General features: G+C 52.3%; 12 protein-coding genes across 12 annotated transcripts; 6 read left to right on the top strand and 6 right to left on the bottom strand.

The window, feature by feature from the left end:
- Positions 1-229: 229 nt before the first annotated feature.
- On the bottom strand, positions 230-1,090 carry MRS44_009565 (uncharacterized protein; the record flags this gene model as incomplete). Its single annotated transcript, XM_046277932.2, has 1 exon — positions 230-1,090. One exon carries the CDS (start codon positions 1,088-1,090, stop codon positions 230-232), a length of 861 nt encoding a protein of 286 aa, XP_046124297.1.
- Positions 1,091-1,309: 219 nt separating this feature from the next.
- On the bottom strand, positions 1,310-2,371 carry MRS44_009564 (uncharacterized protein; the record flags this gene model as incomplete). Its single annotated transcript, XM_065621346.1, has 1 exon — positions 1,310-2,371. The coding sequence occupies one exon, from the start codon at positions 2,369-2,371 to the stop codon at positions 1,310-1,312; it is 1,062 nt and encodes a 353-aa protein (XP_065477418.1).
- Positions 2,372-2,784: 413 nt separating this feature from the next.
- MRS44_009563 (uncharacterized protein) lies at positions 2,785-4,518 on the bottom strand (the record flags this gene model as incomplete). The annotated part of the gene is made up of 4 exons (XM_046273227.2): positions 2,785-3,529; positions 3,582-3,858; positions 3,918-4,381; positions 4,433-4,518. The coding sequence occupies 4 exons, from the start codon at positions 4,516-4,518 to the stop codon at positions 2,785-2,787; spliced, it is 1,572 nt and encodes a 523-aa protein (XP_046124298.2).
- Positions 4,519-4,834: 316 nt separating this feature from the next.
- MRS44_009562 (uncharacterized protein) lies at positions 4,835-7,167 on the bottom strand (the record flags this gene model as incomplete). Its single annotated transcript, XM_065621345.1, has 8 exons — positions 4,835-5,244; positions 5,295-5,399; positions 5,450-5,647; positions 5,697-5,996; positions 6,075-6,259; positions 6,494-6,654; positions 6,704-7,040; positions 7,121-7,167. 8 exons carry the CDS (start codon positions 7,165-7,167, stop codon positions 4,835-4,837), a joined length of 1,743 nt encoding a protein of 580 aa, XP_065477417.1.
- A 1,417-nt stretch (positions 7,168-8,584) lies between these two features.
- Positions 8,585-11,341, top strand: MRS44_009561 (uncharacterized protein; the record flags this gene model as incomplete). Its single annotated transcript, XM_065621344.1, has 3 exons — positions 8,585-9,195; positions 9,245-9,510; positions 9,561-11,341. 3 exons carry the CDS (start codon positions 8,585-8,587, stop codon positions 11,339-11,341), a joined length of 2,658 nt encoding a protein of 885 aa, XP_065477416.1.
- Positions 11,342-13,171: 1,830 nt separating this feature from the next.
- Positions 13,172-13,772, bottom strand: MRS44_009560 (uncharacterized protein; the record flags this gene model as incomplete). The annotated part of the gene is made up of 2 exons (XM_065621343.1): positions 13,172-13,217; positions 13,432-13,772. The coding sequence occupies 2 exons, from the start codon at positions 13,770-13,772 to the stop codon at positions 13,172-13,174; spliced, it is 387 nt and encodes a 128-aa protein (XP_065477415.1).
- A 1,301-nt stretch (positions 13,773-15,073) lies between these two features.
- On the top strand, positions 15,074-17,579 carry MRS44_009559 (uncharacterized protein; the record flags this gene model as incomplete). The annotated part of the gene is made up of 3 exons (XM_065621342.1): positions 15,074-15,474; positions 15,574-16,501; positions 16,557-17,579. 3 exons carry the CDS (start codon positions 15,074-15,076, stop codon positions 17,577-17,579), a joined length of 2,352 nt encoding a protein of 783 aa, XP_065477414.1.
- Positions 17,580-20,084: 2,505 nt separating this feature from the next.
- MRS44_009558 (uncharacterized protein) lies at positions 20,085-20,678 on the top strand (the record flags this gene model as incomplete). Its single annotated transcript, XM_065621341.1, has 2 exons — positions 20,085-20,255; positions 20,376-20,678. The coding sequence occupies 2 exons, from the start codon at positions 20,085-20,087 to the stop codon at positions 20,676-20,678; spliced, it is 474 nt and encodes a 157-aa protein (XP_065477413.1).
- Positions 20,679-21,037: 359 nt separating this feature from the next.
- MRS44_009557 (uncharacterized protein) lies at positions 21,038-21,838 on the top strand (the record flags this gene model as incomplete). Its single annotated transcript, XM_046280402.2, has 1 exon — positions 21,038-21,838. The coding sequence occupies one exon, from the start codon at positions 21,038-21,040 to the stop codon at positions 21,836-21,838; it is 801 nt and encodes a 266-aa protein (XP_046124306.2).
- Positions 21,839-22,281: 443 nt separating this feature from the next.
- MRS44_009556 (uncharacterized protein) lies at positions 22,282-23,359 on the top strand (the record flags this gene model as incomplete). The annotated part of the gene is made up of 2 exons (XM_046283049.2): positions 22,282-22,564; positions 22,620-23,359. 2 exons carry the CDS (start codon positions 22,282-22,284, stop codon positions 23,357-23,359), a joined length of 1,023 nt encoding a protein of 340 aa, XP_046124307.1.
- A 1,018-nt stretch (positions 23,360-24,377) lies between these two features.
- MRS44_009555 (uncharacterized protein) lies at positions 24,378-25,868 on the top strand (the record flags this gene model as incomplete). The annotated part of the gene is made up of 5 exons (XM_065621340.1): positions 24,378-24,589; positions 24,644-24,751; positions 24,804-24,870; positions 25,182-25,294; positions 25,568-25,868. The coding sequence occupies 5 exons, from the start codon at positions 24,378-24,380 to the stop codon at positions 25,866-25,868; spliced, it is 801 nt and encodes a 266-aa protein (XP_065477412.1).
- Positions 25,869-26,125: 257 nt separating this feature from the next.
- On the bottom strand, positions 26,126-26,977 carry MRS44_009554 (uncharacterized protein; the record flags this gene model as incomplete). Its single annotated transcript, XM_046283050.2, has 2 exons — positions 26,126-26,791; positions 26,849-26,977. The coding sequence occupies 2 exons, from the start codon at positions 26,975-26,977 to the stop codon at positions 26,126-26,128; spliced, it is 795 nt and encodes a 264-aa protein (XP_046124309.2).
- Between the last annotated feature and the right edge of the window lie 124 nt (positions 26,978-27,101).

Below are 27,101 nucleotides of genomic sequence, written 5' to 3'. Positions count from 1 at the left end.
TAGATGGTGGCCTTTGGGCATATGGGTATGACATTGGATGTCATGAGGAGTTGGTATAGCCACTTAAGATATCCATTTAGCACCTATGCGACCCTCGGATAAAATTTTATAGCAGTCCCTGCCGCATATCAATAGGTGTGTTGAATACAGCGCTGGTTTATTCCGGCTGTCTCATGTCTCGCCTCTACTGAAGGCAATGCGCAGCTCGAAATGACCTTTTCACCACAATTTACTTGCCCATAATCTTTTGAACAATGTCTGCCGCTCGGCGGTAATCTGTACGCGGCCAGTTCTCCCTAACCCAAGCCTCATCCGAGTCAATCGCAAACGTCAAGCATCGCCAATACAGCGCCCTCACGAGTAACTGCAAATGCACCTCATCCGTACCATACATCTCGACCAAATCTTCACTCTGACCATGCCACGCAAGCCCATCCGCGACAGCTATGGCCTCTGCAAACAAGGCGGGCCGCCAGTAGGGGGTGATGTCGATGATACCCGGAGGGGCCGTTGGGTTGTTTTCGTCGAAGAGCACGTTTCCAATGAGGTCTCCGTGGATCAGTTGACTCCCAATGTCTGACGGTAATTCTTTTCGTAGTTGTGAGAGCTGCTGAAGAACTGGGTTGACAAGCGAAAGTATGTCGGTGTTGACATCTGCCACGTCAGAAATCGACTTCTCACCCCAGGTCACCAGGTCTGCTTCGGTCCATCGATTTCGTCTCTCGAGCAGAAAAGGAGGCTTTTCGGTACAGACGGTAGCAATATCTGCGTGAAATGCGCGACAGGCCTTCAGAATCGCCGCAAAGTTGGATTCCGGAGCTGGTCTGCCTGGCACCAATGCCCAAGCCGTCCAGCCTTCAAAGACGAAGCCATGTGGTGACCGTATCGGCCGTGATATGCGGTACCCTGATGGGGCTTTTGCCATGATGGATTCGCACAACTCTGCGACCCATTCCGCTTCTTGGTCGTCATCTGAGGGCTTTAAGACGACATTCCCCGCCTGGAAGCACAAGCCCCTACCGCCATCGATTGGAACTGGCTCGGCTAAGATGGAGAAGGTTTCAAGTACTCTGGACGGTAGCTGTGTCATTTCGGCCGGATCTTTTGCGGATCGGTGCTGGAATGATCCAGGAATTGTTGGCGAGAAGATGCTGCTTCTTCAACTGTTGCCTGCAGATAGTTGATCACTGGAAGGGCGCGCCAAGGACTGGTCACATGGCACAGGCAAAGCAATTAGTCATTGTCTATTCGTGAATCATAACTTTTCTCCGTCATCTCCTCCATATTAAGTACCCAGGCCTCACACAGCCTATTTTGCCCAGTCATTCACAAGCCCAACGAATATCTCCACCTGCGTCGAGTCCGTCGCCCACGTCGTCAACAGCCGGATAATAGCCTCATCATCTCCCCATTTCTCCCACACGTAAAACGTAAAGTGTTTCTGCAGCATCTTGATCAGACCGAGAGGAAGCACCGCAAACACCTGGTTGGTCTCCGTCACGGCGTGCACCGAGTATCCCGCCTTGGAGATGCCCCTGGAGAGCCTCTCGGCTGCCAGGTTAGCTCCCCGAGCGAGGTCAAAGTAGAGGTTCTCCTTGAATAGCTCGGCAAACTGTGCACCGATGATACGACCCTTGGCGAGTAGAGAGCCATGTTGCTTGACGTAGAACTCAAAGTCGGTTGCTAGCTGGGCATCCTTGACCACGACAGCTTCACCGAGGAGCGCACCGTTCTTGGTACCTCCGACCCAAAAGATGTCCGTCAACTCCATGATATCCTGTAGCGTCATATCGTTGCTCTTAGATGTGAGTGCAGCCCCGATGCGGGCTCCATCGAGGAACAAGATGAGCCCACGCTCCTCGCAGACCAACTTGATAGCAGCAAGTTCCCTCCTAGTATATATCGTCCCAAACTCGGTGGCATTGGAGATGTATACAAGTCGAGGCTTAGCCATGTGAGGAAAGTGCCAGTTGTCTTCAAGGGCTCGTTCGATCGACTCGGGCGTCAACTTTCCGTTGCGCGGCTCGACGTTGATAATCTTGTGTCCGCTAGCCTCGACCGCACCCGTCTCTCTGGTGACGATGTGTCCTGAACTGGCAGCTATGACAGCCTCGTGCGGTCGCAGACACGCGGCGATGGAGATGGCATTAGCTGATGTTCCGCTCGGCACAAAAAAGACGCCAACATCGTCACGGCCAAGATGAAACCGGATCCTTTGTCGGGCGAGATCGCAGTATGTGTCGCGGCCGTATCCCGTCTCTTGAGACTCGTTGCTGGCTATCAACGCCTTGAGCAACGCCGGATGGGCCCCCTCGCTGTAGTCATCGGTGAAGCTGTATCGGAAAGCTGTTGTAGTGACTTCGGACGGCATCTTGTTGGATGATAACCTTGATTGTCTCAGAGTTGTTTGCCTCTCTCAACCTCTCCCATCACCATTTCTATATACCAACAACAATCTCCACACAATGATCCACCGACGCATCACTTGATTGCAACGCAGGCGTCGTTACTAAGAGAGCTCTTAGTCAATGGACCCCTGTGGGTCGTTACTCAACAATCGATGACACCTCGTCCAAAGCATGTCGAGCTAATGCGGCCGAAGATGACTAAAGCCACGCGTGGGAGTATGGAACTCCGAGATAATCGTGCCATGTGAGCGCCTCGTGTGGTTGCGATTGGATAGCTTCACGGTGAACGCGGCGGAGACTCGGGGTTGAAGCGGAGCTTTCATTCTCTATCTACCCGTGGGACCGGGCCGGTTGAGTGCATCGAGATCAAGCTAGGCTAAACAGCCGGGATGTTTGTTGATGAGATTGTGTTGGCGGCGTCGATGGAAAAGTCGATGAAGCTGCGATATGTCTGGACTGTTGTCGGGTCCAGAGGCTTCGGATACGTCAAGATGTTTTGCTGCTTGGGCTTGAGAGGTATGCCCATTGCTACAAGGTCGCCCGACCCAGGACGCAGCTCTGGGTATTTCTGAAAGAATGCAGGATCGATCTTGTAGTATCCAGCTCCCTTGTCCATGTTGAGTTTCCGGAAGGCGGCGCGGGCATATGCCGGAGAGGAGAACAGCATCGCGACGCTCGGGGCGGGCAGTTTCGCCATATCCGTATCATTTCCAGGCATGCTAGCATCCATGGCCGTGATCAGGTCCGTAACGCGGATGTACGCCGTGGCCAGGGGAGCTCCTTGCACAAGAGTGGCCATAGGTGTCTCAACCACGTATCCCGTCACGGCATCACAAAAGATCTGATCAATGTCGGGGTTGGCCGAGTGATGCTGCACGAGCTGGTCTCGAAGCGCCGGGAAGGGGATCCAGTCGATGACTAATGGGTGTTGATGCTCCAGCTGGATAGGTGTGGGCTGATATCTTGGGTGTAGCTTGTTGTATGTGGCGATGGAAGGGAATAGTTGCCAAGCTGTGAGTTCGATGATGTGATAGAAGCGTGTTTTGGCGTACCAGGCCATGACATCAGGTCTTGTCATGCTGTTGAACAGAGACAAGGCCATAAGGACGGGTTGATAGATGCTATCACCGTCAGCCATTGACATTCGGTGGAAACTTAGACTGGTGTAGTTACCTCTGGACCGGATATTGACCACCTGCTGCAAAACCAAGGCCGTTTAGTTTTGACAGTAAAAGACGTTGAAGAAGTTGAATGTGATCCGAAAAAGGCGAGTTGCTCCAGTTAAAGTCCTTGCCCAAAAGCATGCTCGCTTCTTGCGTCGCACTCATCGCGTCAAAATAGGGCTCCGGTCCCATTTGGTACCGATGACTCCAGATGCCTGGTAGTTGAGCGTAGAAAGGACTGGTGCCGGCGCCGTTGACGAGTTCGGCAGACGTTGGACATTGTGCGTCTAAGATGAAAGTCAGTAAGAAGTAGAAGCGACTTGATAAGGATGTTAGTGATACTAACCTGGGACAGCATTCTGCATGACGAAGGAAGTAGGATCGAGAGGAGGAGCAGGACCAAACACCGCAGGCTGGAAAGACGATGACCCAGAAACAGTGAGCCCTCGAGTCGGTGTGCTGGAGAAGGGCCCCGTCATAGAGACAACATCCTCATCTGCCTCCTCGTATTCTTCCCTGTCATCATCCTCAACATCCTCAACATCTTCCAAAGCCTCGCCAACTTGATCGCCAGTACCATCAAGCGTCGCCGAAACCGAATTACAAATGGACTTTATCGATGCAAGATGCCTCGACAAGTCAGCCTGGACCTGCACAAGCTTCTGCCGCAGAAGACGATTCTCCCGCTGGTAAGCCTTGACACGCTCACTCTCCTCTTTCTGCAGCTCATTACGAAGGCTTGCTAGTTCTCTGATTTGCTCTTTGGTCCTGCGACGAAACGCCTGTTGCGAGAGGCGGTTGCGCGTTTTTCTATCAGGTCAAGTAAGCGCAGTTCTTCCTCAAATAAAACATACAACTTACTTCTCCTCCTTCTCTCGTTCTCTTTCCTCTTCAGTCATAGCTGGGTCTTTTTTCCTGACCCGTTGACCGGATTTGGGAGTTGTCATGTCGTCAGAATTGTCATACTACAAACTTCCATGTAACAGGGACTTGGCGGTGGAGAGAGTGACAAGGAAAGGGACGAATCCACTGCGCTTATCAATTTCTGAATGACGACGTTGCACCGCTTACTCACGGGCAGAGACGGGCAAAAAAGATTTTACCCCCCACAAAGTTAAACGGTGAAGAATTTGTTGAGTTCATGCAGGTTTAACTGCTATTTCAGTGTATAAAGACATGGGACTGCCTCGTATCTTAAACGCTGTATATCGATTTCCGTGGTCCTCCTTGTTGGCAGCCTGCTTCTCGCCATGCACGCAGATACTAGGCCTGTCCAGGACGAGTCTGATGCGACATCTCATCATGGTACAAATCAGGACAAACCTCTCCCTTGCGCTGCAGAATCCACCTCTTGAACCACCACGGCAACACCGTCTTGAGCTGATACTTCGCATGAATCCGATCAGGCACTCCAAAGACATAGTCGAGCTCCTCCAGGGTCTTCTGCTTCGTCTCGGGCACAAAGAGGAAGATTAGGACTAGTGCGACTAAGTTCAGGCCCGCATAGAACCCAAAGGCTCCTGTGGCCGTCATAGCGATGAGCATCCGTGGAAAGGTCAGTGACAGGACGGCAGCCCAGAAGTTGTTTGTCGCCACGGCCCAGGACATGGCGACTTCTCGATGAGACAAAGGAAATACTTCTGCCGAGTACATGAACGGGACAGGTCCCTCTCCTCGATCCATCAGTCAGTGAGGGTTAATACTGGCCCTGGAGGAAACCCACCTGGCGAGTAAAAGGCACAAAAAAGATACACAAAAGTCGCCACGGCAGCGATTCGAGCACTACTATTTTCCACGTTCGGCTCGATCAAGTAACAAAGACCAGCAGCTGTGTTGACGTTAGCCATCGAAGGTTGACCAGAGGCAAGGAAGACTTACCCAGCAGAGTCCAAAACATGTTTGGAAAGGTAAACGACAGCAGGGTTCGTCGCCCAAAAGTATCAATCGTCCACACGGCAGGCCATGCGAAGAGAAAGTTGATGATGCCAAACCCGAAGCTGGCCCAAAGAGCTGTGTAGTCACTGATACCACTCTCCTTGAAGATGGTTGCACTATAGAAGGCGATTATGTTGATGCCTTCAAGAGTTAGCCTTATCGATGGACTTTACTCAAAAGAAAAACCTACCACACATCTGCTGGGCAATCATGACGATTCTAGAAGCCCATGTGGCTCGTCTGATTCTAGGAATGGTGAAGAGCTCGACAAACCGGGTAAAGACATTGCTCGTCACCTTCAAGCCCGACTCATGGACCAGAGCCTTTTCCTGCTCCAAGAGGCAGTGGATATAGTAAAGATCCCTGGCCGCCTGCACAGGGGTATTTCGCAGCCTCAAGAGTGACTGCCAGGCCTTGAAGTGCTTCCCCTTCTTGAGATACCATCGCGGACTCTCTGGGCAGAACCACGTGCCAATGACAAGCGGAACGGCTGGGATAAGGGCAGAGCCAAGCTGCAGCCTCCACGAGATGTCACCTGTTTTCCCAACTGCCAGGTTGGATCAGGTACCTAGAAAGATTCCTTCGAAACGTGTCAGCTCAGGCTCGGTTTCATTGCCAGTGAGTGACGCACCAAAGGCTGTCCAGATCTGCCAGGACATGACCAAGCCACCGCGGATGATAGCGGGAGAGTTTTCAGCAGAAAAGACTGGCACGGTTACTTCCTCGAGACCCATTCCAATGCCAAGCAGCATGCTGTTCGATCAGTCAGTTGCGCGCTCTGTTGGTAAAGGCAGGTTCAGTCATACCGACACGCAGCCAGCTGTCCCCAAGTTTGCGAGGCGGCCATGCCGAAAGGCGCAAAAAGGGAAAAGATGGCAGCAACAAAAATGACGCCTCGACGGCCCATCTAGTCGTTGAGGGGGTCCGAGATCCAACCAGCACTGGCAAGTGTTAACTGTGAGTCTGACAGCAGGAAGAAAGTCGTACAAGAGACAGATGGTGATGTAAGGCATGGCATTGACAAAACTGATGATCCAGCTATTCTTTGCGCATTCCCCCTCGTTTGCGACAGGTCCACAGGATGATCCCGCCGCGTCGGGGATGCCGAGTGCTTCGTGGAAGGTCAGATTAGCACCATTCGAGCCAGTCTACACCCTTCCATTAGCGACAACATGAGACGATTTAGAGATGACTGACCTGGTCCCATCCTTGGATAGCAGCAGCAATCGAATTCAGAAAAATGGTATAATACAACGACCGAGGATGCCTCCACTTGTGAGTAACCTCCTGTCGCAAGGCCTCCTTCTCCTCCTCGTCAAGCTCTTCGAGAGCCTCAAAGTCCGCCGGGCTCTGAGCTACGAGCGCACCCTTCTTAAGAAGAGGCAAGGTGTCGTCGGGTAACCCCCTGTCCCGCTGAAACTCGGCAACATCCTTGAGGAGCTGGTCGCGGGGAATACCTTTGAGAGGGTTGCGGATTTCGCCGGCCACATTCACGGTGAGCTTGGCGATCTCGTCGTGGAAGGCCTGGGTAGTCCTACTGCGTCGTTAGAGCTGCTCTTGGGAACCTTGTGATTGGTGATGCATAAGGAGGCCAGCTATTGGACAAGAACGTACTGTTCAGCTCTCTCGGGAGAGTCTGATGCTCTCTTCTCTTGGGCCATGGTGGATGTTGACAGCGTTGATCTTGTTTGAGCTCATGTACAATGGTCGGTGGGCAGGTTAGGAAAGATGAAAGATCTCATTTCCAGGCGGATGCCTTTTTAGACGGTCCATACGGTCTGGGAGAAACACGGCTAGTAATACCACGTCACATGGAACATTCCGACCCTCGGTGATGATCTGTCAGACCTAGGACACCACTGACGCACTTTGTCTGCACTAGGCTCCCTTGCAACACTTGATTGCTACTGGTGTTGCTAGCCCCAGCCCTCGAACGCTGATCAACAGCATGGTAACTGCCGTCCAGACCACTGAGCAAGACAACTCGTGTAATGTGGTGGTACTAAGCTTATAATACCCTCCCACAAGGCGTGGCGCGACAGTGCCTGATGGTCAGCACTCAAGGATCTGGCATTGACGGTGACTTGGGGCGACGCCTGGCCGTGTTAGAGTAGGACATGACTGTTGAACCGTTGGTGAGACTCTCAGGCCTTTGGATAAAGCCACCATCTACCAAAGAATCACTAACAACAGGGTGTTTTCTAGTCTCATCGCTCCCGCCGCTGGCAAGTCCGGGGAAGACGCGCCGAAAGTAAGCCCATCTGACGAGCAAATCCGGGGTGCTTGATGACCTTGAATTACCTTTACAGCTGGTAATGGCGCATATAATAGCTCCAATGAAACCAGAATCAGGCTTAATATTCTAGAAGATCGCTGCTTATTGCTGCGCTAGGGTTTCATCGATGAGCGCAGCTTAGTGTGCGATCATATATCCCTAACATAAATGAATGTGATTGACTTATGCCCCTGTAGTGACCGCCTCGGACTCTTATGACAGCACATGGGATATGCTACCCCTGTAGAATCCCATCAGACGTCCAGTCGTAAGGCTGGACCCCACCCGACTTGTATCTGAAACGGCCCATAGCCAGCCAAGGATGTTCAGTGCGAGCCAGCAAATCAGAAGGTCTGTTGGGTGCGACCAAACAAATCAGAAGGCCATCGCATCCTTTCGCCCCAGATTTTGCGGCAGCTCGCAAAACCCTAGCTTAGTTCGGCAGTCAAAGGATGACTCCTTTCCCCCTTGGGCTGCATCATGCCCACCCATTGTCGACATTAACAGCCGATAGAGGGTCGAGCTCTTGAGCATCAACGAGAGAGTAGCCAGAAGCTGAAATAAGATTACCCAGCCCAGACCAGCAACAGGCCGCGTCGTGTCAGCTAACCCATGGCTGTCAGCCCGTCTCCACCTGTTGGTCCCAACGAGCTCCCTCTTCCAACCTTGTTTTAAGGGACTAACTCACCCACACTTTTTTTATCGTCAAGATTCCTCTATCGTGTGGCTTTTTGCCTCTTCTTGCACATTCGCCTGAATCCTTACTGGGCTGGCTCGGCTGCGCCACAGCCGCCGCTTCCAATATGACGACCAACTTTACAGAGGTTATCGACTTCTTCGGCCTCAACTGCCCCAATGGCGGTAAATACTACATCTGTGCCGGCAGCTGGGTCGAGTTCATGGGTTGCTGCACCAGCGACCCGTGTGCGGACGGCTCAGGCATCTGCCCGACCAAGGACCACCGACCGGCAGGCTATGACGAGGCCCGTCTGGCCGCGGCCACGGCCAACATCTCGGGCGAGTCGACGACCGAGAAGCTGTACAAGTTCCCCGTGACGTGCTACGGCGAGCAGGGCTGGTTGAACAGGTACGCGTGCTCGAACAAGGGCGTGTCCTTCTTTGGCTGCTGCAAGACGGATCCCTGCTTCACCAAGTTCGAGAAGCCGCCCCAGTGTGCAAACAAGGATCTGCAGATAGCTGTGCTGCGGGACAACGAGTACCGATATCTCGTCAACGCGTACGACAAGACGTACAATGTTTCTCTCACGGATCCGAACAATCTCCCCACCGAGAACGGCAACATCAGGGCCGAGGAGACACAGGATGGTCTTGTTGGGTACGCGGCTGTAGCTGGAGCCTCGTTCGGTGCCCTGGCCGCCGTTGTTCTCCTCCTGGGTGTGGCCTGGAAGTACTGGTATGTCTGTCGCAGCAAGAGTAAGGCATCTCAGCCCTAACATCAGCAGGCTGTCAAACCCAAAGGCCAAGAGGAGCCAGTCCTTTCCTATGAGCCCCATTAGCCAGGCACAGAAAACCGACAAGCCGTATATCCCTGCCGTGTCTGAAGTGTCTCTGCAGAATGGTCCTGCACCCCAGCATGGTTCTGCAGTGGCTCTCACAGCGTCTGGGAGCTGGGGCGATGGTCCAGCGCAGCTGCATTCCTGGAGCGCCAACAAGGTTTCGGGTTGGTTAGGAGATACCTTCCTCACCCTCATTCCAGTTATTTTCATAGGTAAGCCTTTCCATCTTCCTGGTGGCTCCCGCCGATGCTCATCTCGACAGTCCTCGCCATCATTGCCATGAGTCTCGACCGCCAACCCAAGTCGGACTTTGGCCAAAGAGCTATGGAATGGACGCGTCTTAGCCCGACCGTATACCCCATCATCTTTGCCGCGGTCGCTAGCAGATTTTATAAAAATCTCGCCCGTTGGTGCCTAGAAAGACCAAACGGCGTCGGCCTCGCTGTCCTCGAGCAGATCTTCGGCAGCCAGAGCTTTGCCGCAGCCTTTGAGCGGCTCTGCTTCGTCCGGACCAAGGTCCTCATCGGCATGGCTATCATATTCACATGGGCAATGTCTCCCCTTGGCGGCCAGAGCGCCTCGAGACTCCTGTCCTTCGGAAACAGCAGCGTCTCTGCGGATGCCTTCATCTACTACGCCGACCCTGCCTATCAGAAGTCCAACTTCCTTCTCTGGGACTCGGCCATAGCCAGCATGTCGAGCGTGGAGGCGCTGTACTCGTCGAGCCTCATGTCGTCTCTCGAGCAGAAGCGCTCGCCGAGAGACCTCTGGGGCCTGCCCAAGATTCCCCAGTGGCCACGAGGCCTCGACGCCCAGACGCACAACGTCGACAGCGATGCCCTCCGCACGGGTGGCAGCTACTACGCATCCCTCTTGGGCATCAAGATGCACGGGCTGGACCTCCCGAGCGGCCACGCCGAGTACGCCTTCACCGTCGAGACGTCATACCTCGACTTTGACTGCAAACACACGCACTCGATCAACCTACGGTTGATGCCGAGGGACAACGAGACTGCTGTCCTCAAGATGTGGCATGCCGATGTAAACTCAACTCGATATCCCCTGGCGGTCGACGACGTGCCATTTATCGTCAACGTTTCGCTTCCGGCCAAGTGGGATGACTGGATGAGCCTCGAGGACCCGCCGCCGCTGTCCATGCGGTACATGTCCCGCTGGGCGGACTTCATGCCGTGGATGACAACGCAGCTGATCGTGGTGGACTGTAGTATGGAGAGCGTCACGCTCGAGACGGACATGCAGTGCAGCGGGACGAGCTGCGCGGCACACCGGCAGCGGCGGCTCAAGAACAAGCAGAGGCCAGGCAACCGGTTTCCCGACCTCATGCTTCAGAAGGCGATGAAGCTGTCCAACGCCTTCTCGCTCTGGGCCAACTCGACTGGTAGCCTGGCCCTCGGCCTCGCTTCGCCAATTGAGAACTACTTCATCGACGAGACGTTCCCGTACTCAGGACAGCCGGCGAGAAACTGGACCAAGGTCGACACGTCCAAGTTCGAGAATGTCTTTTCGAGGCGGTTCACAACGGCCTTCAACACGTATTGGGATTCAACCTTGAACCCCAATGGCCACACCAACGTCTCGTTCCAGACCGACCCCAGCATCAACACCGTCTCGGTTGAGCACTCCAATCTGTCTCCATTTATGAATTCGACAACAGGCACAGTCAAGGTGACCAAGGACTTATATATCGCGAACCGCCTCTGGATTGGTCTGTTGCTGCTCACAACCATGATCCTCATGATCCTCGCCATCTGCGGTCTTGCGCTGCAGGCCTTCATCCGGGGTCCAGACGTGCTGGGATACGCGAGTACACTGACACGGGACAATCCCAACGTGCCTGTGCCGCCAGGTGGATCGTACCTCGACGGTCCCGATAGGGCGAGACAGCTCAAGCATCTACGACTGCAGCTCGCTGATGTGCGTCCTCAGGGCGCCACGGGCTATGTTGCGGTGAGGTCTATTCCGACGATGGAGGATGATGAAAAGTTTGCTGCTCCGCTGGATCGGAAGAGATTGTATGAATAGATTACCTGACACTCTGCGGCTAGGCGCACCAGCGTGTATATTACAATCCAGCCTTTGATTTTGAGAAATCCGCATATGTATTCCGATGAATCGTCGTATTTTCCGACGCCGTGGTCGGCAACAACTGCATATTTCAGCGCGTAGAAACTAACATTGACGTAGGTAGGGCTTTCCGCATAAGTATCCTATCTATGTTAGGAATTTCATCACATAGCCCCTAAAGGTACGGCCCAGTTTTACTATGAGGATCGTCTTGGGCTTCTGAGAACCTGTGTACTGTTTACGTCGTTAACCCTACATCTTTAGAGGCGGCTTGATGACGGATACAAATACATCACTACAGACATGATTGCTGTCGCCATTGGCTAGCGCCCTTTTTTCATAAGCCTGACTACCTACACGAGGACCATGATAGGCGCATGGCAGATAATTCTAGCCGGCGCTATCCTTACTGGGTACCTGCTGGCCTTGGTAAATCCACATGAAATGTTTTAGAGATATCATCTGCGACCACAGACCGTAGCACTCAGTGTAGCTAGAGCATTCAATAAGATTCTGGGCTACCCAGGGCACCATAGAGAGTCAAATTGCAAACACGACGTCCCAAAGCATCCTTGCCAAGGGTGTTTGTAGGCTACCAACAGCTGCCGGGAGTGCAAGCGGCAGGCCCGCAGAGACGGAAAAGCCGCGAGGGCGGGGAGGCCCGGGGAGAACCCCTTTCCGGCAGAGTAACATGAAATTGCTCAAGTTGCCATAAAAAGTGCCAAAGGAATCGTGGACCTCATTACATAGGACTTGAGCCTCAGGGCAGGTTTCCCCGCCATGCCCCATTATTACCATACAATGATTGCCTACGCCTGCCCCTTTCTTCTCAGGCTTAGTAGTAACAACCATAGCCTTTTGGGCATTGAACAGCAAGACATCTTGAACTCGATCCTCCAAGTGACAGAGCTGTGCCAGAGCACACGATGTACACGTTACCACAAAATCCACTGGATGGGATCAGGCCTCCGAGAAATTGCTGAGAATCATAAAGAAGCAATGGAGAACCAGTCACGCGACTATACCAACAACGGCGAGCAAGAGCTCGAAGGCGGCGTGGTTGAAGAGTCGGAATCCTTCACCAGGAGGCCCAATCAAGAAATAGATGTCGGCATGTGTGATGCAGTGAGGCAAGCTGCAACAAGCCGTTGAGGGTTTCTCGTCGGTGAGGCAGGGCTGACAGACGAAATAGGTGTAGCTAGAGACACAATGTTAGTGCCAGATATGGGATCTTCCGGCTTGGAGTCGCAATGGGAGGCGTTGCGTCGTTCGGCGGCTAAGCCAAGGGGACTATTGATGAAATGAAAAACCTTGAATCCTTGCAAATACATCAACTAGCTACAACACAATGACGATAAAAATTCTATACTATACATAGAATTTCATACTCTCAAGTTGTAAGTTGTCACTAATATCAAGCACTATTATTTATATATCTGCCTAGAGACCTTGTTCTCGCAGCTATGAGTCACTCCACTATGAGACATTTTAGTAGTAAATAAAAAGAAATATTAAGAGATATTTATATATAGCTTAAAACTAGGAAAGAATTCCAGGTGAAATCTAAGGAAGAAAGATGAACTTGAATAAAAATTCCAAGTATCTGGAGAGGGAAATAACAAGAGCATAATTAAGCTATAATATATACTAGCTAGAAACTAAGTCGTATCCTCACACTGTGTTGTACATGCAGTTTCAGGACAATAGCCATGATTACAAGCAAAAGAACATAGGCCTAGATAACCGTCACTCAACTCTGGTAATGGACACCCACGGACATTTATCACATCAGGAGCCTGCTTCGGCTTGCCGTAAGCCGTGCATGTGCAAGGACCTGGAGGGCAGTATCCATAGCCGCAACAGAACTTGCAGAGGCCGAGGTAATTCTGCGTTTCACCGTCTGCCACTGTTCCTTCTGCACAAACCGCGGTTGAACTTGGGGCTGCACTTGTCGTCTCTGCTATTGTTGTCATCGTCGTCATCATAGATTTCCTTTCGTGAAACAGTCAGTTATATGGACTTGTGACCTAATTAGTTGCGTATCTCACCTGTCGGCCCCAGCAGAAGCATCGATTCTTGGAGTCGATGAGGGCTTGGTAGTCGTTCGGGACTTGATAGTCGGGACGGGTGTCGGGGTAGAAGTTCCTTCTAAAGATTGTGTAGCATCTTCCTCACCGGCGGAACTCGTCACAGCAGCCTCCTTAGGTGTACTCTTCTTCGAGGCCAACGACCCTCCAACACCGCCGCCTACTGCCGCCCCAATTACGATCAGGGCGATGACAACCGCAGCAATAAACAGACCACGTCGGATCCCCCAGATCTTCTTTTTCGAGGCACCCTCTGCGTTGCCTTCCCGCTTCTCGTTTTGGCTGTCGACTGAAAGAGGCATCGGGTAAGGTACTTGTTGGGTCCTTTCGGGTTCGTAATAATATTTCGGAAATCGCTCCTCCAGGTAATTACTTGCTCGATGTATCTGATCGGGATGGACCACTTCTGGTGAGTTGATATCGTTTGGCCCGGCGGACGGTTGCTTCTCAGCATAGGAATCATAAGAGTTTGCTGCTGGAGTGAGCAAGTATTCATCCAATACACACAGGGCTCTCACCGTTCCAGACCATACTCAAAGCTTGGACTGAGCCTTGTTCGTGAAATTCGTCATGGTATAATGGGTCAGTAGGAAAAAACACGGACGAGAATTAAAGACCAAGTGAAATGATCATGTCGGACCGATTTTAAACCAGCCGATGAAGTGGAGATACAAAAGATCCATTTGGCCCCTTTTCAACTCGGCAACGCGTAGCCCCCGGCCAGCTGTCAGCTTGCGACCAGCTACATGATGGCACCGTTGACAGGGGGCAGTGAGAATATTGCCTATATGGGATGCTCGCTTATAATTGGACCATCTGTAGGGCTACTCTGTCACATCACTGTCACAGTACCAGAGGGCCAGAGGCGAGCTCAAGATGAGGGCGCTTACTGCCGTCTTGGTCTTCGGAGCTCCGGCCTTTCCTCAAGGATGGATTCAATAAAGTATGGTGGCACAGGATAAACTCGTTAACATACTATTCAGGTATTGTCCGTAGCATAGGCTTCCAAGACGAGAGGCACATCTCGATTGATGTCTCCGAGCACGTTGTGGCACTTTTACAAACCCAAGCAGGCATTGTAGACAGAACTTTGAGAAGGCACTTCGTGGTGAGCTCACATTGGCCATTATATAGAGCCAGGGTCCTTGTTAAAAGCCATGCTGTTTCCCGGCACTTGTTTTTGCGTTACTCCATACGGTCTTCTTTTCAAGGATCGGAACGGGATAATGCATCGCTTAACCGGGAGGAATTTCCGCATCGATATCTCGGTTATGATTCGCAGTCAGCACATCAGCCTTGGCTGTCAGCATAGGCACGTATCAGAATAGGCAATTCGGAAACCTGAGCTTATAACTGGTTCGTCTATCTTTCCGTGGTTTTATCCTTGTTTCAAACTCCACTGTTAGCCTGATAGGGAAGACTTACCGCTACTAACAACGGATACAGTAGCCGAGACCATGTTCGCTAACGTAATCCAGCACAGGGATTGAGACGGCAACTTCCGTGACGGAAAATCTGCAATGATAACGAGATAACCGTGGATTAGTCATGTACAACCAATCATACATCAGTTTGCTGACGACGAGAGGGAAGACTCTCAGCGATGAACGAACAACCATTATCGGTCACGATCCGCGATAAATCGGACTCGGCCGTCTTTCTTTATCTACCAGCGACGATCTGCACCGCAGCCGATGGAGACGGACATGGAGAGGAGACCTGCATCGTCAGCCGCGCCTCAAGGTGGCCAGAGACCACCAAAGACCCGCACGCGGATCACAACAGCCTGCACGAGGTGTCAGAAGCGGAAAATCCGTGTAAGCCTTTCCCGCCAGTTGTGTTCCCTTGGCTGCCCTCCCCTGCCTTGATCAGAGATTGGACCAGCGGATGGCTCCATCGAGCGGACCCATCTTCCGCAGCCATGGGGTCCATGCTAACATCCGTCCGTAGTGTGATGCCCTGTCCCCCGCATGCAGCGCTTGCCAGCGAGCAGGTGTGCCATGTGTAGGTGGAGGGACATCGAGAGAGTTCCCACGCAGGTAGGTAGAGTAGTCAATGTGGTATCCACACCCAAGGCCAACCGCCTGCTAATCACATTCACAGTTATGTCAACGACCTAGAAGCTCGAATCAGGTGGTTAGAGTCCATTGTCCAGGAGCACGCCCCAGACATCGACCTAAGCGCCGGGCCCGGCCGTTCACCCACCACTGATAGCGGCAATCCATCCAGAGATCTGCAGACCACTCAGCAGAGTCAGCAAGCCGGAGACACCCAGTCTCCCGGCAAGATAACAGATCAACTTGGCCTCATCTCCCTCACCAGTGGCACAGATCTTCGTTTCTTGGGCCCATCCAGCGGGTTGTTCTTCACCAAGTTTGTCCTGGCCGGGCTTGGGAAGCGACTCCATGTCGACAAGGACTCGGCTCCAGACACGGCAACTGATAATCTGGCCATCCCTTCTGACCTTCTAATTCCACAGCCGAAAGAACTCCCCTCTGATCACAAACATGCGAGGTGGCTATCTCAAACCTACTTCAATGTGGTTCATCTTCAGTTTCCGTTTCTACACGAACCCACATATTGGGAAACCATCGACAAGATCTACGACGATGTCGAGGTGGGCGTGGTGGCCGAGTTCCAGGTCTTTATGGTTCTCGCAATAGGGGCAACCATACTCTCGCGCCGGACAAGAGTCGCCTTATCGCCCGAGGGTTACTACGCCTCCGCAATGAACATAGTGGCTGGCGCCATCAAGATGCCGTCAGTGAGCTGCATTCAATGCACCTTGCTTCTACAAATGTACGCTCTCAACAACCCGACGTCTGGTCTGAGCCTATGGACGCTCCATCATCACGGACTCGCGATGGTAATCGAGCTTGGTCTTCACCGGAATGTCCCGGAGAGCACCTTTTCCCCCTTTGAAAGGGAAATTCGCCGTCGGATCTTTTGGTCCACATACACTATTGACCGGCTGTTGAGCACTTTGATGGGACGACCAATGGGTGTAGTTGATGAGCAGTGCGATCTCAATGTAAGCAGCATGCATATGCCAAACCCCCTTTCAACCTGGAGCTGACGAGATCCAGTACCCGTTAGACGTCGACGATAGCCAGCTCAAGACAGAGCACCCCAAACCCCGCCAAGGCGACGAACCGCTCACCAACATGAGCAGTGCCATTCATCTCTTCAAACTTGCGAGGTTAAACAGCGAGATCAAATGCGTCCTATACTGCGCCGACCGGGAATATCCCCCATACACACAGCCCGTAATCACTGATACTGAGAGCTGGAGGGTCGATTTTTTGAACCGGCTGCGACAATGGAGACAAGACATACCGCGGCATGGGGGAGCGAGTCCACGGCACCATCTCAACCTCTGGTGCGAAATCAAGTATCACGAGCTACTCATGCTCATTCTCCGACCGAACCCGCGCTTCCACAATCCCGACAAGGCGACCCTTCGCGAGTGCTTCTCCAGCGCCATGGCCTGCAGCGAGCTCTACCACCGACTATACATGACCAACATGCTGCACTACGGCTGGATCAGCGTCCATTCGCTCTTCTTGTCCGTCATGGTCATGTTCTACTGCGTCTGCACACCTCGAGGGATCGCCGATGAAGCAGATTTCGACTCGCTGATGAGGGCCTTGAAGGTGTCGTCAGACATTCTCAGCGCCATGGGAGAGTACTGGCCAGAGGCAAAGAAGAGCCGTGATGTGCTCGACCGCGTTTCAACGGCAACGATACGACGATTCACTCAGAACTTGAAGGCGACACGAAACAACTCAATAACCCCAGATTCACAGGCATCCGTGAACCCGTCGTCACTTCTCGGCTCCAACCACGCTGCCGATTGGACTAGCATCGACTTTTCTTCAAACAGTGTTCCGTCTCTCCAGTTTGAGGACACCAACGTGGTCGACGTTCCCTTTGGTCTCGGTTACGAAGCGCTTGAGCAGTCCTTCACGTCTGCAGATATACTGTCTCATTTCTTCGGTTCCGGCACGGATGTGATGATGGGAGGAGCTTACGACTTTGAACATGCCAGGGACAGAGACGCCGACGAGTCATTTAGCGACCGTCTGCAGGACTTTGGGCATCCTTACTAGCACATGGTTACGGGGTTTGGGGCAACAACAGTAACTTGATGGACATACCGACACAAAAAACATTGTACTATTCACAATCCTTGAACTTTCTCCTACAGCTACACGGAAAACCCGGCATCAAGCACAACATTAGTGCCTGTCACAGATCCAGACCTGACCAGTAACACGCCTTGCTCGGCAACGTCCTGGATTGTGTTATTAAGCTGAAACTCGGCCGAGCGGGGGATACGCACCCAACGTTGATCAGCGTCTTAAGTAGCGTCTTGTCCTTGACCTCGTTGATTCTCTCATGTGAGATCTCGGCGATCCAGTTCTGCGTGTGTGTCGCCTGTTTAATGAAGTTCGACATCTGAACCATGCAAGAACGTACCATGTCCATGAATCCTGGCGAAACAGCGCTGACGCGAATGGACGGGGCCACCGCCATGGCCATTAACTTACAAAGATGCAGCTGCGCTGCTTTGGTGACCGAATATGCTTATCCGGGGCTGTCAGACGCATGCTAGGTGGACAAGGTTGGGGAGCAACATACAATTGAGCTGCCACTGGGCTTTAACTCCTGCGACGGAAGATGTCATGACAAAGGCCCCATTGGGATTCTGCAAATTTTCCTTGGCCGCATGGAGGAGGAAGAGGTGAGATTTGACATTAGCTAAGAAGCACCGATCCCAGACGGCTTCGTCGACCTTCTATGCTTGCCGTGAGCTAACAGCAACTAGAAATGCACTCTAAGCATCGGCAATCTACTACGAACATTCGATCTATACTCCGAGAGCCCTCGGCAGAACGGAGAGCAAGCAACTCGGAGGAGCGTTCCCTTAGTTTCGAGATGGATCCCTAACCTATGCAGCCACGGGTTCGGTTGATTAAAAACTGTTTACGCAAGACCGGCCAATTCCCCGATGGTACCGATAGTATTGACCCTTGCTTGAGGCACGTCTCTTTCAGTTCACACGGAGAATCCTCCTGCATCGACCTTTCAGTCCTCCGCCTTACCAGGCCCTCATGCCAAGACAATCAAGTTGCTCATAAAGAACTCGATAAACAACAAAAATTATGCAAGATTCATCTAATCGGCGTTTGGGAAGAAATACAACACACTGCATAGGCCCCCGTTGAAGTTGAAGGACATGACACCCTCAGACACCAGCTTTGCCTTGAGAGCCCAGATCTGCTACTTGTATTGATGCAGAGCAAAGAGCCCTGCCATGAAAGACCCAAACACCTCATCAAACATCCGAGTTTCCCCCCTCGCAGCCGCACTAGATTGGTTACTCTTAAGGGGGCGTATGGCGGACGAGACGCCAACTCGATCACGAACCTCGAGTACACCAAGGGGTAGGACGAGGCCATCGAGCGGCACATCCGGAAGCATGTCTCAACAACGTGGCACAGCCTGGTTACTTGCGCCATGAAGCCGCGTGAGTAAGTTTGTGTCGTTGACAAGAACCTCAGCGTCCATAGCGTCAAGGGACTCAAGGTGGCAGGTGAGAAAGCAAGACGGCCTTGCCGTGTTCTATGCTAACACTACAATCCACAGATCTTTCCATCCCCCCTGGGAACATTGGGGCAAACACTGTACACCCATTACAGCGGTCAAGCTATGTAGGGTGACTCAGTGAATGCATCGAATGCCTTTGTAACTTACCTGCTGTCAGGAAGAAACCTGATACTTTTGATACACAATATATCCGAACACACAGAAACAATCACTCACATTCATACGGGGAAGTTCTAGACACCGAGCCTTTTCGTGAATGTCAGGTTTACTGAAGTCAGTGACCGTTGCATGTGCAATTGCCAGACAGCAAGTGAGTTTCCTCCTTCTCTCTTTTCCCGGTGTTAGCTGATGTCTAGAAGCGCACTGCTAACCGAATCTTAGGTCTAGTGCGAGCTAGAGGCCCTCACACGGCGGAAAGCTTCGATGAATTAGCCCAGAAGCTTGAGTCAGCATAGGATGCCGTCGTCAATGGCAGCAAGAAAGGCCACAGCGGCAAGGAGATGAAGGTCGTCTCAATCCAGGAGTCCATCACTGCCGGAGCTGAGAGTGGCCTCCTTCTCCCTTAGGTAAGTTGGCCTTATCCCAAAAGCAACCCAGGCAATTTTACTAATCTCTCGCAGGCTGGCAGCGATGCCGCTTGGTTGAATGAGAACAGGCCCAAGTTTGAGCAACCCGCCCAGGCGGGAGACAACGACTTTGTTCAACTTTTGGGCGAGATGCAACACAGAGACGACTTGGTGAAAGCGCTCTCCGACCAGTAGGCCATGGTCTATTCAGCAGTCAGCAGGACTAGACAGCATTGAATGATTGCTAATTCGGATGACGCTATTCGGGGCGAAAGCCGAGGCTGATCGGCGTATTTCCCCGCGTGTGTTTGTGTGGTGACGACTCGCTATATGAAACCACTCTTCTCCCTTCTATGACTGCTGACCACCTTCTATCATTACAGCAGACACTTTTTCGTCGATCAAACACTATCAGCAGGTCACTAGTAAAATCGAGACATGCCTCTATACACAGTTTCACACGCCGCGCCTCTGACCCTGGGCCAGAAAGAGGCACTCGCAGAAGCCATCACCAATCTTCACGCAGACAGATTTAAGACTCCTCGCTGGTACATAAATGTCATCTTTACAGACGCTTCCTCTCAGACAGTCTTTGTCGGTGGTCGCCAGGTAAGCTTGTCCCCATCATCGCTCCACCTTGGCACAAGCCCATGCTGATCATCCATTGGAAAGCGTCTCGTGAATCACATAACTGCCCGCGTCCGGAGCGGTCCTACTCGAAGTCGAGAGTCATTCAATGAGCTCTGCAGCGAGATCAACTCTGCCTGGCGCCGCATTGTGCACCCCGAACTCTCGGCCTCGGAGCTACCACCGAGGGAGCTTGAGCTGGCGGCCATTTTCATTACGAGCGAGCTTGTCGCGGGCATGAAGGTTGGGTTCCCAGTTCCGACAGCAGGGACTGAGATCGCGTGGGCAAAAGAGCATTTTGAGTCATTCAAGGAGAGAGCAGCGTTGGGTGATGAAGACTTTGTGGACTACGTCGAAGAGTTGGAAAAGAAGCCCGAGTTCAATGCGGCACTGAGAAGTGACTGAGTCATCAGGTCAAAAAATCAGGCATCTACATGGCGTCGTAAATAATGATTAGTGAGCTGTTGAGTGAACAACGCCGGTGACGGGTATTCCGCGCTTCGTAATCAACGGCTCACGGGTATTCCGTCTCGGCTACCGGAGTGCTCCGACCTCCACGGAAAGACTGCTTGCATCCAGACCAGGGTCGGATCCGCATTTACCACTAGTTTCCACATCGCAAAATGCTTCGGCGAGAGTCAATTGAGAACGAGGTGGGCAAAAGTGAAGTGTTGAAAAGTCGGTAGCCGTGGCTTTAGATGTGCTTGAGAGCCAACCATTTTTGCCAGGAATGAGGCTGGCGTATCATTTCACCAACCCTAAGAATGAATCACGATAACAAACGCAGCTTTATTGGGATGCCGCTCGAGATCCGAATGATGATCTACGAGCACCTTCTCGGCGGTGATGGCTCTAAACACATCGCGATCTGCAGTCAGCCACTTCAGAATATTTCAGGCCATAGATCCAGGCCTCGACGTTCGGTCTACCCAATACTCAGCAAGTCGCTAGGACAGCCGGCCTGCACAGCCACGTACACCAGGCAGGGCAGCATTCCAATTTACCCTGCTATTTTGAGCGTCAACCGCATGATCCACGAGGAAGGATCCCACTATCTCTATGGCAGACATGACTTCCATTTTGGCCAAGATCTTGACGCGGTGGCTCCCTTCCTTGCTAACAGGATGCCATCGACAAGGAATCTCATTCGGTCCATCACCCTCTACAAGCAAATCCCTACCAGTTCCATTGCTCACGATCTTCATGATTGGGCAACCATATGCCAACATCTCGGTCATCTTAGACAGCTTACTAGACTGACCATCATTGTTGGATGTGGACGGCCGCAGAAGTCATGGGACGGCCCCCAAGAGCTCGCCGTATCTGATCTCCGTCTGCTGTACTCGACACGCCACGAGGTTATTGACTGGATACGGGAGCTGGCTGGGCTAGATAGAATTGGCAATCTTGTAATCGCGGCCGACGTCCAGCCGCTGGCAGAGCCAAATACGCACGCGATGCTAGTGACTGCAGCGTTCTCAGCATCGATTGAATCCTCGCTGATCCAGTTTCTGAGAGATGACTTGGAGTTTGCGGCCACAGCTGCCAGAGAGCTCCGCGGCTAAGAGTCAGGATGCATGTACCAAAGGGGAGGCTTAAGCGAGACAGTAGCAAGAATCATGACGATGTTGGCTAAACACAACGCAGTAACACAACTCACTGCACCTACGCAGACAGCTGTGTGACAAACCATGAGTCAATTGCTCCGAATCTGGCAATGGCATGTACTACCAAGACCTTCCAGAGCTTCTAAAAGTAGCTGATTAATTAATAATCATTGACTTATCAGACCGAATAAACTAGTGAAGGAAGGTGTTGGGAAAGATGGGTCAACGGGACGTCTCCGTCAGACATGCGGGATGGCCCGCATGCTTGGCAAACTCCCAAAGTGATGTACCTCCGTTCCCTCAAAATCACGGTTATAAAAGACGAGCTTGATTGAAGAGTAAATCAACATCTTCAATCATTTCTCACTCAAAAAGGTTATCAACTCTTCCAACCAAAAAAAATGTCTAGTCTTCCGAGCACATACAAAGCCTGGGTCATCCCCTCCGCAGGCGCACCCCTTGAGCTTCGGGACGTCCAGCTAAAGCAACCCGGCGCCGGAGAGATCCTTGTCAAGGTCCGCGCCTGTGGTGTGTGCTTCACCGACGTGGCTGTCCAACAGGGTGAAATGGGCGACGTCTTCCCCAGAGTCCCCGGTCACGAGATTGTTGGTGATGTCGTCGCCATTGGTGAGGGAGTTGGCGGCTTCTCTCTTGGCCAGCGAGTCGGCGGTGCATGGCTTGGAGGTGAGCACCCATCTATCCCCTTTCAAGTGGAGGTGTACTAATTAGCAAATCACAGGTCACGATAACGTCTGCCAGTCATGCCGTCGCGGTCTCTTCCAGTCCTGCAGAAACGCCGTCTACAATGGAGCCAGCCGAGATGGCGGCTACGCTGAATATGTCCTGCTTCGCTCCGAGGCGGCTGTTTCCGTGCCCGAAGACATAGACCCCGCCGAGGCAGCGCCGTTGCTCTGCGCAGGCCTAACCGTCTTCAACGCCATCCGCAAAGCACACATCGAGCAAGGCAACCTGATGGTTGTTCAGGGCATCGGCGGCCTGGGTCACATGGCTATCCAGTACGCTCGCAAGATGGGATACAAGGTCGCCGTCGTCAGCTCCAGCGCCTCCAAGAAGGACCTGGCACTGCAGCTCGGTGCCCACGTCTACATCGACACCAGCTCCGAGGACGCGGTCAAGAAGCTCCAGGAGCTGGGAGGAGCGGCTCTCATCCTCTCCACTGCATCCAACGGCAAGTCTGTGTCTGCTCTCACAGGAGCGATGCAGGCCGGTGGAAAGATGATCCTCGTCGCCGCCGCGGGGCCCGTCGAGTTCAACACCGCCGATCTCGTCATGGGGACTTCGGCAATTCAAGGCTGGCTCACTGGCAACGCACAGGATGCCGAGGATAGCATTGACTTTGCCAAACACTTTGACGTCAAGTGCATGATCGAGCGCTTCCCCTTTGAGGAGGCTCCGAGGGCAATAGACCGCATGACATCGGGCGCTGTTCGATTCCGCGGTGTTCTGACTTTCGACTAGCTATTATAGATCTCTCCAGTTTCTTTCTTTTTTCAAGATAGACTAAATCAAGTTGTTTCTTAACTCCGCCTTTTGCTCCCAAGAAGAAGGCCACCTCGTCTACCTTGTCCCTGCTTGTGACAGTTTCGCAGGCCATCTAGCCAGCCATCTCAGAGCCCATTCTACCTGCTAGCGTGATCAACTTGAACATTCCAGGCATAGTCATATACGCGCATGAACATACCTGGTGCGAGGCTGTGAGCGGAGCTCCGAGTCAGAAGAACCATGCCCGGCGGGATGTGCAGACAAGCCATGGCGTCAGGGGTATACCCCAAGCTCATGATTCGTGGCCTCCTCCCAGCTTCCCCAGGAATCTCGAGGTCTGCTTAATGGAGACTTCCCCGTACCCCGGCCTTGGTAAAATCATGCTATGCTGGGGATATTGGGGTCTGTCTGGGGTCTAGTCAAACTGCGGGGTGACGCCCTGTGAGATGCAGAACTCGATGGGTTCGACATCTCGCGGGTGTGATCCCAACTATCAAGGCTTGCAAGCATCCATAGTAACATTAAACGCCTGTTTTCCGTTGGTCTGTAAATTATGGAGGTTTCCAATTGTCGTGGCGTGTCCTCTATCCCACGTCCAAGTCATTTAGCGCCGTGTCAACAGATACAACACGTCCCGTCATCCGCGGAGGGACTCGGCGGGTTTTCCGTCCCATCTCAATCTGCCGCAACCATGTTATTACGGAGATCCACTACTTCAACTCTCATGCCCCCTTGCCTTGAAAGTTCTGTCAGTTCAATAGTATAGCTCAGCAAAAAGTCCTTCTTCTTTGAAAAAAAAAGTCTTTCTTCTATGAACGGGCATTCAGGACACTTCTTCTCCTCCTGTCTTATCATGGCGCATGACACTCTCTCTTCTTGGCTGTCTGTCTGCGCCCGCCGGACGTGATGAGACTGTCCGACTCTTGCACCATCTCGCGCACTTCTACACCTGGTACCTTGTCCGCTCTAATGGCAGCCCATCCTCCACTGCAGCATGCAACCTGCCCAAAAACATACAGGTATCAGCCTCAAGGTCCTTCGGTTCGGAACTTTTGTCTTTCCTCTCAAGGCGGCGGCAGATGCCACTACTGATGCAAAGGGACTGACACCTGTCCTTCGTTATGCCACCATTGGCAAGCACCTGGGAATTGCAGGTTACTTGACCCTTGATATGGCAACGCTGCTGGGCTTGACTGGCATCAGAAAGTGGGACAAGGCAGCCACAATTTAGCGTGAGGCTTTTCGATTCTGGGCAATCAGCGTCTTTTTCAGCATTGTTAAGCCGCTATACGCCCTTCGGCGCCTGAGTCGACTCAAGATCGATAGAAGCGACGGCGAAGGCATTGTCAAAGTCAAGCGTATCTCTCGGTGAGTAGCTCCACGCGTCCCCCATCCAACGTTCCTCTAAGACCTTCTTTAGCCAGCGTTCCATCGCCAAGAGGCAACTCGTTTCCGATCTCTGTGATATGATTGTTTCCAACGCGGCAGTGGGCCTGATCAATCTCAACGGCGGCTTCGTTTGCCTTCTGGGTGCTTTTGGCTGCGCCCTAAATATATCCAAACACTTATCATAGAAATAAGAGAATTTCCAGGATTCTTTACAAATGTCTTTTTACATTCTTAGTACTCTTAGAGCAGACCCCTGATTATTCCCTGTATCTTCACTTTTCCTCTTCCAAACATGCACCTCAACACCACACGTCTCCTCCACGACCTTTGCACGATGGACCTCAAACCCGATGCCTTCAATACCGTCTGGAAGCATACATTCATTCATGGCCCGTACACGTCCACATAGATGGTCAAGTTTATCCTTGAATGGCAGAACACGGAGCATGTGAAGGCCCCCAGGTCAACCCTCCCCGGTGCGAGGAAGGATAAGCTCCTGCCAGATCCTCTCATTACTCAGAAGTTGTCTGAACTCTGGCTTATTCGAACAGGATGATGCGCATCTTTCTCGTTGGAGGTTGTTACCGTGCTAGATGAGCAGGTCCCCAACATCTTGGACTTCAAGACCTTCGATTTTTCGTACCATCGCCTGTCGCGATGCGAGTAGGCATCTCTGTTTGTTGATTCTGGGCCAAGCAAAGGGCCTATGAAGTTGGCCGATAGTGGAGTTTGGGTCACAACAGAGGCAGACAAGACTAAGTGGTAGTATCACAAGGGGGCTTGGAACTACTGCAGGGGGGAGCCTAGCAATCTACCACGGAATGTCGTCCTCACTCCCGCAGAGGCAATGGCAAAGTGGCTCGAGAAGGTTGCCAAGAAGACAGCTGTCATCACACTCTTCCTGTATGTAACATTGCCTATGTACTATTATAAACTTACCAACGAGGGTTTTGCATGCAGCTCCATCCAAAACGGCGTCTCCACGCCTCATGGCGAGGTCCAGTGGGACATTGCGAAGTCCGCAAACAAGTGTCTTCATCTGATCCCCAAGATGATCAAGGGCGAGGACAAGGGCGAGAACCAAGTGGTTTTCTAGCCCGACATCGTCTGGGTCAAAGATGGAATTAAGGCTGGGGGCACTTCTGAGGATAGGGAGATCTGTCAACACAACTTGTGTAGATTCGTGGTGAAGTGTTGTGGGCCACAGAGAACGTGTTCGCGCTCTGAATACTTATCTAACTCGTCTTAAAGACTATGATAGTTATGATGAAGGATATCATACAACATGAGTGGAATATTATCACATAAGAAGGTAATATTTAGAAAGACTTTTATCATTATTTATAAATTTGATCATTTCCTATTACCATCTTTAGACCATTGACATGACGAGCGACCCAGTCCACACGCTGTCAAACACGTCCCAAGCCAGTCACCGACGCCTGGTTGCCATTCGATGCTAGAGACGTTTGACGCCAGGATGCGGTTCACATTCTTCAAATATACATTGTCCTCGACCAGTTTCTCAATGGTAAACTTTTCGGCGGCGACTCCTGCGACGGTGTTTCGCAAATCATTCAGGAGCTCCGTGCGATCGTCCGTGGATCGGTGGGCGTTGGCATCCGCCTTGCCCGTCTTCTTCTTCCCGGTCTTCTTCGTCTGGGCCGACTTCTTGCCCTTGTCCTGCTTTTTGAGAGGAGGGATCTGAGAGGCACCGTCTGTTCCGTTTTCTGCATCCCAAATGTCGATGAAGTCTCGGTCGGTTGTTGGCCAGTCCGTGTTCAGAGGCCACTTTGTCAGGTCGGCTTTGGGGTATCGCTTTTGAACGGTAATGGCCACAGATTTGCCCATCAACTCCTTCTGTCGGTAGACAACTTTGAGCAGCATCCAGAGGGCCCAGGCACCCTTGGATGCCCCCTTCTGTTTGGCTAGTTTGTTGTTGCCAGGAAGTCTTGTGCTGGGTGTGGTGGATAGGTTGCCAGCGTACTTCTTCCAAATCTTCTTCTCCTTGTCCTCGAGCTTGTGTCCCGCTCAGCCCACTCACGGCCTGCTCGGACGTCGGTCCCAGCTGTCCACCATGCTTGAGTTCCCCTTCTTGATCGTGTCCGGCGGGTCAAAGCGGGCGTAGTCGTATTGGATTGCAGACTCGCCGTCTGCCGTCTCGAGGTATGGCTGCTTGGGGTAGTGGCCACGCTCTGGATCCATGAAGGTGAAGTCAACGATTTTTGGGATCGGTCCCAGTGTATCGTCTAGCTCTCGCTTTCCCTGGATGATCTTTTGGCAGGCGTCTCATCGGCGGGTCATCTGTTGGATGAGGTCGGGGGTGTCG

Source organism: Fusarium solani (assembly GCF_023522795.1).
Source record: "Fusarium solani strain SB1 chromosome Unknown bctg00000005, whole genome shotgun sequence".
Taxonomy (NCBI): domain Eukaryota; kingdom Fungi; phylum Ascomycota; class Sordariomycetes; order Hypocreales; family Nectriaceae; genus Fusarium; species Fusarium solani.
This window is presented reverse-complemented; position numbering and strand designations above follow the sequence as displayed.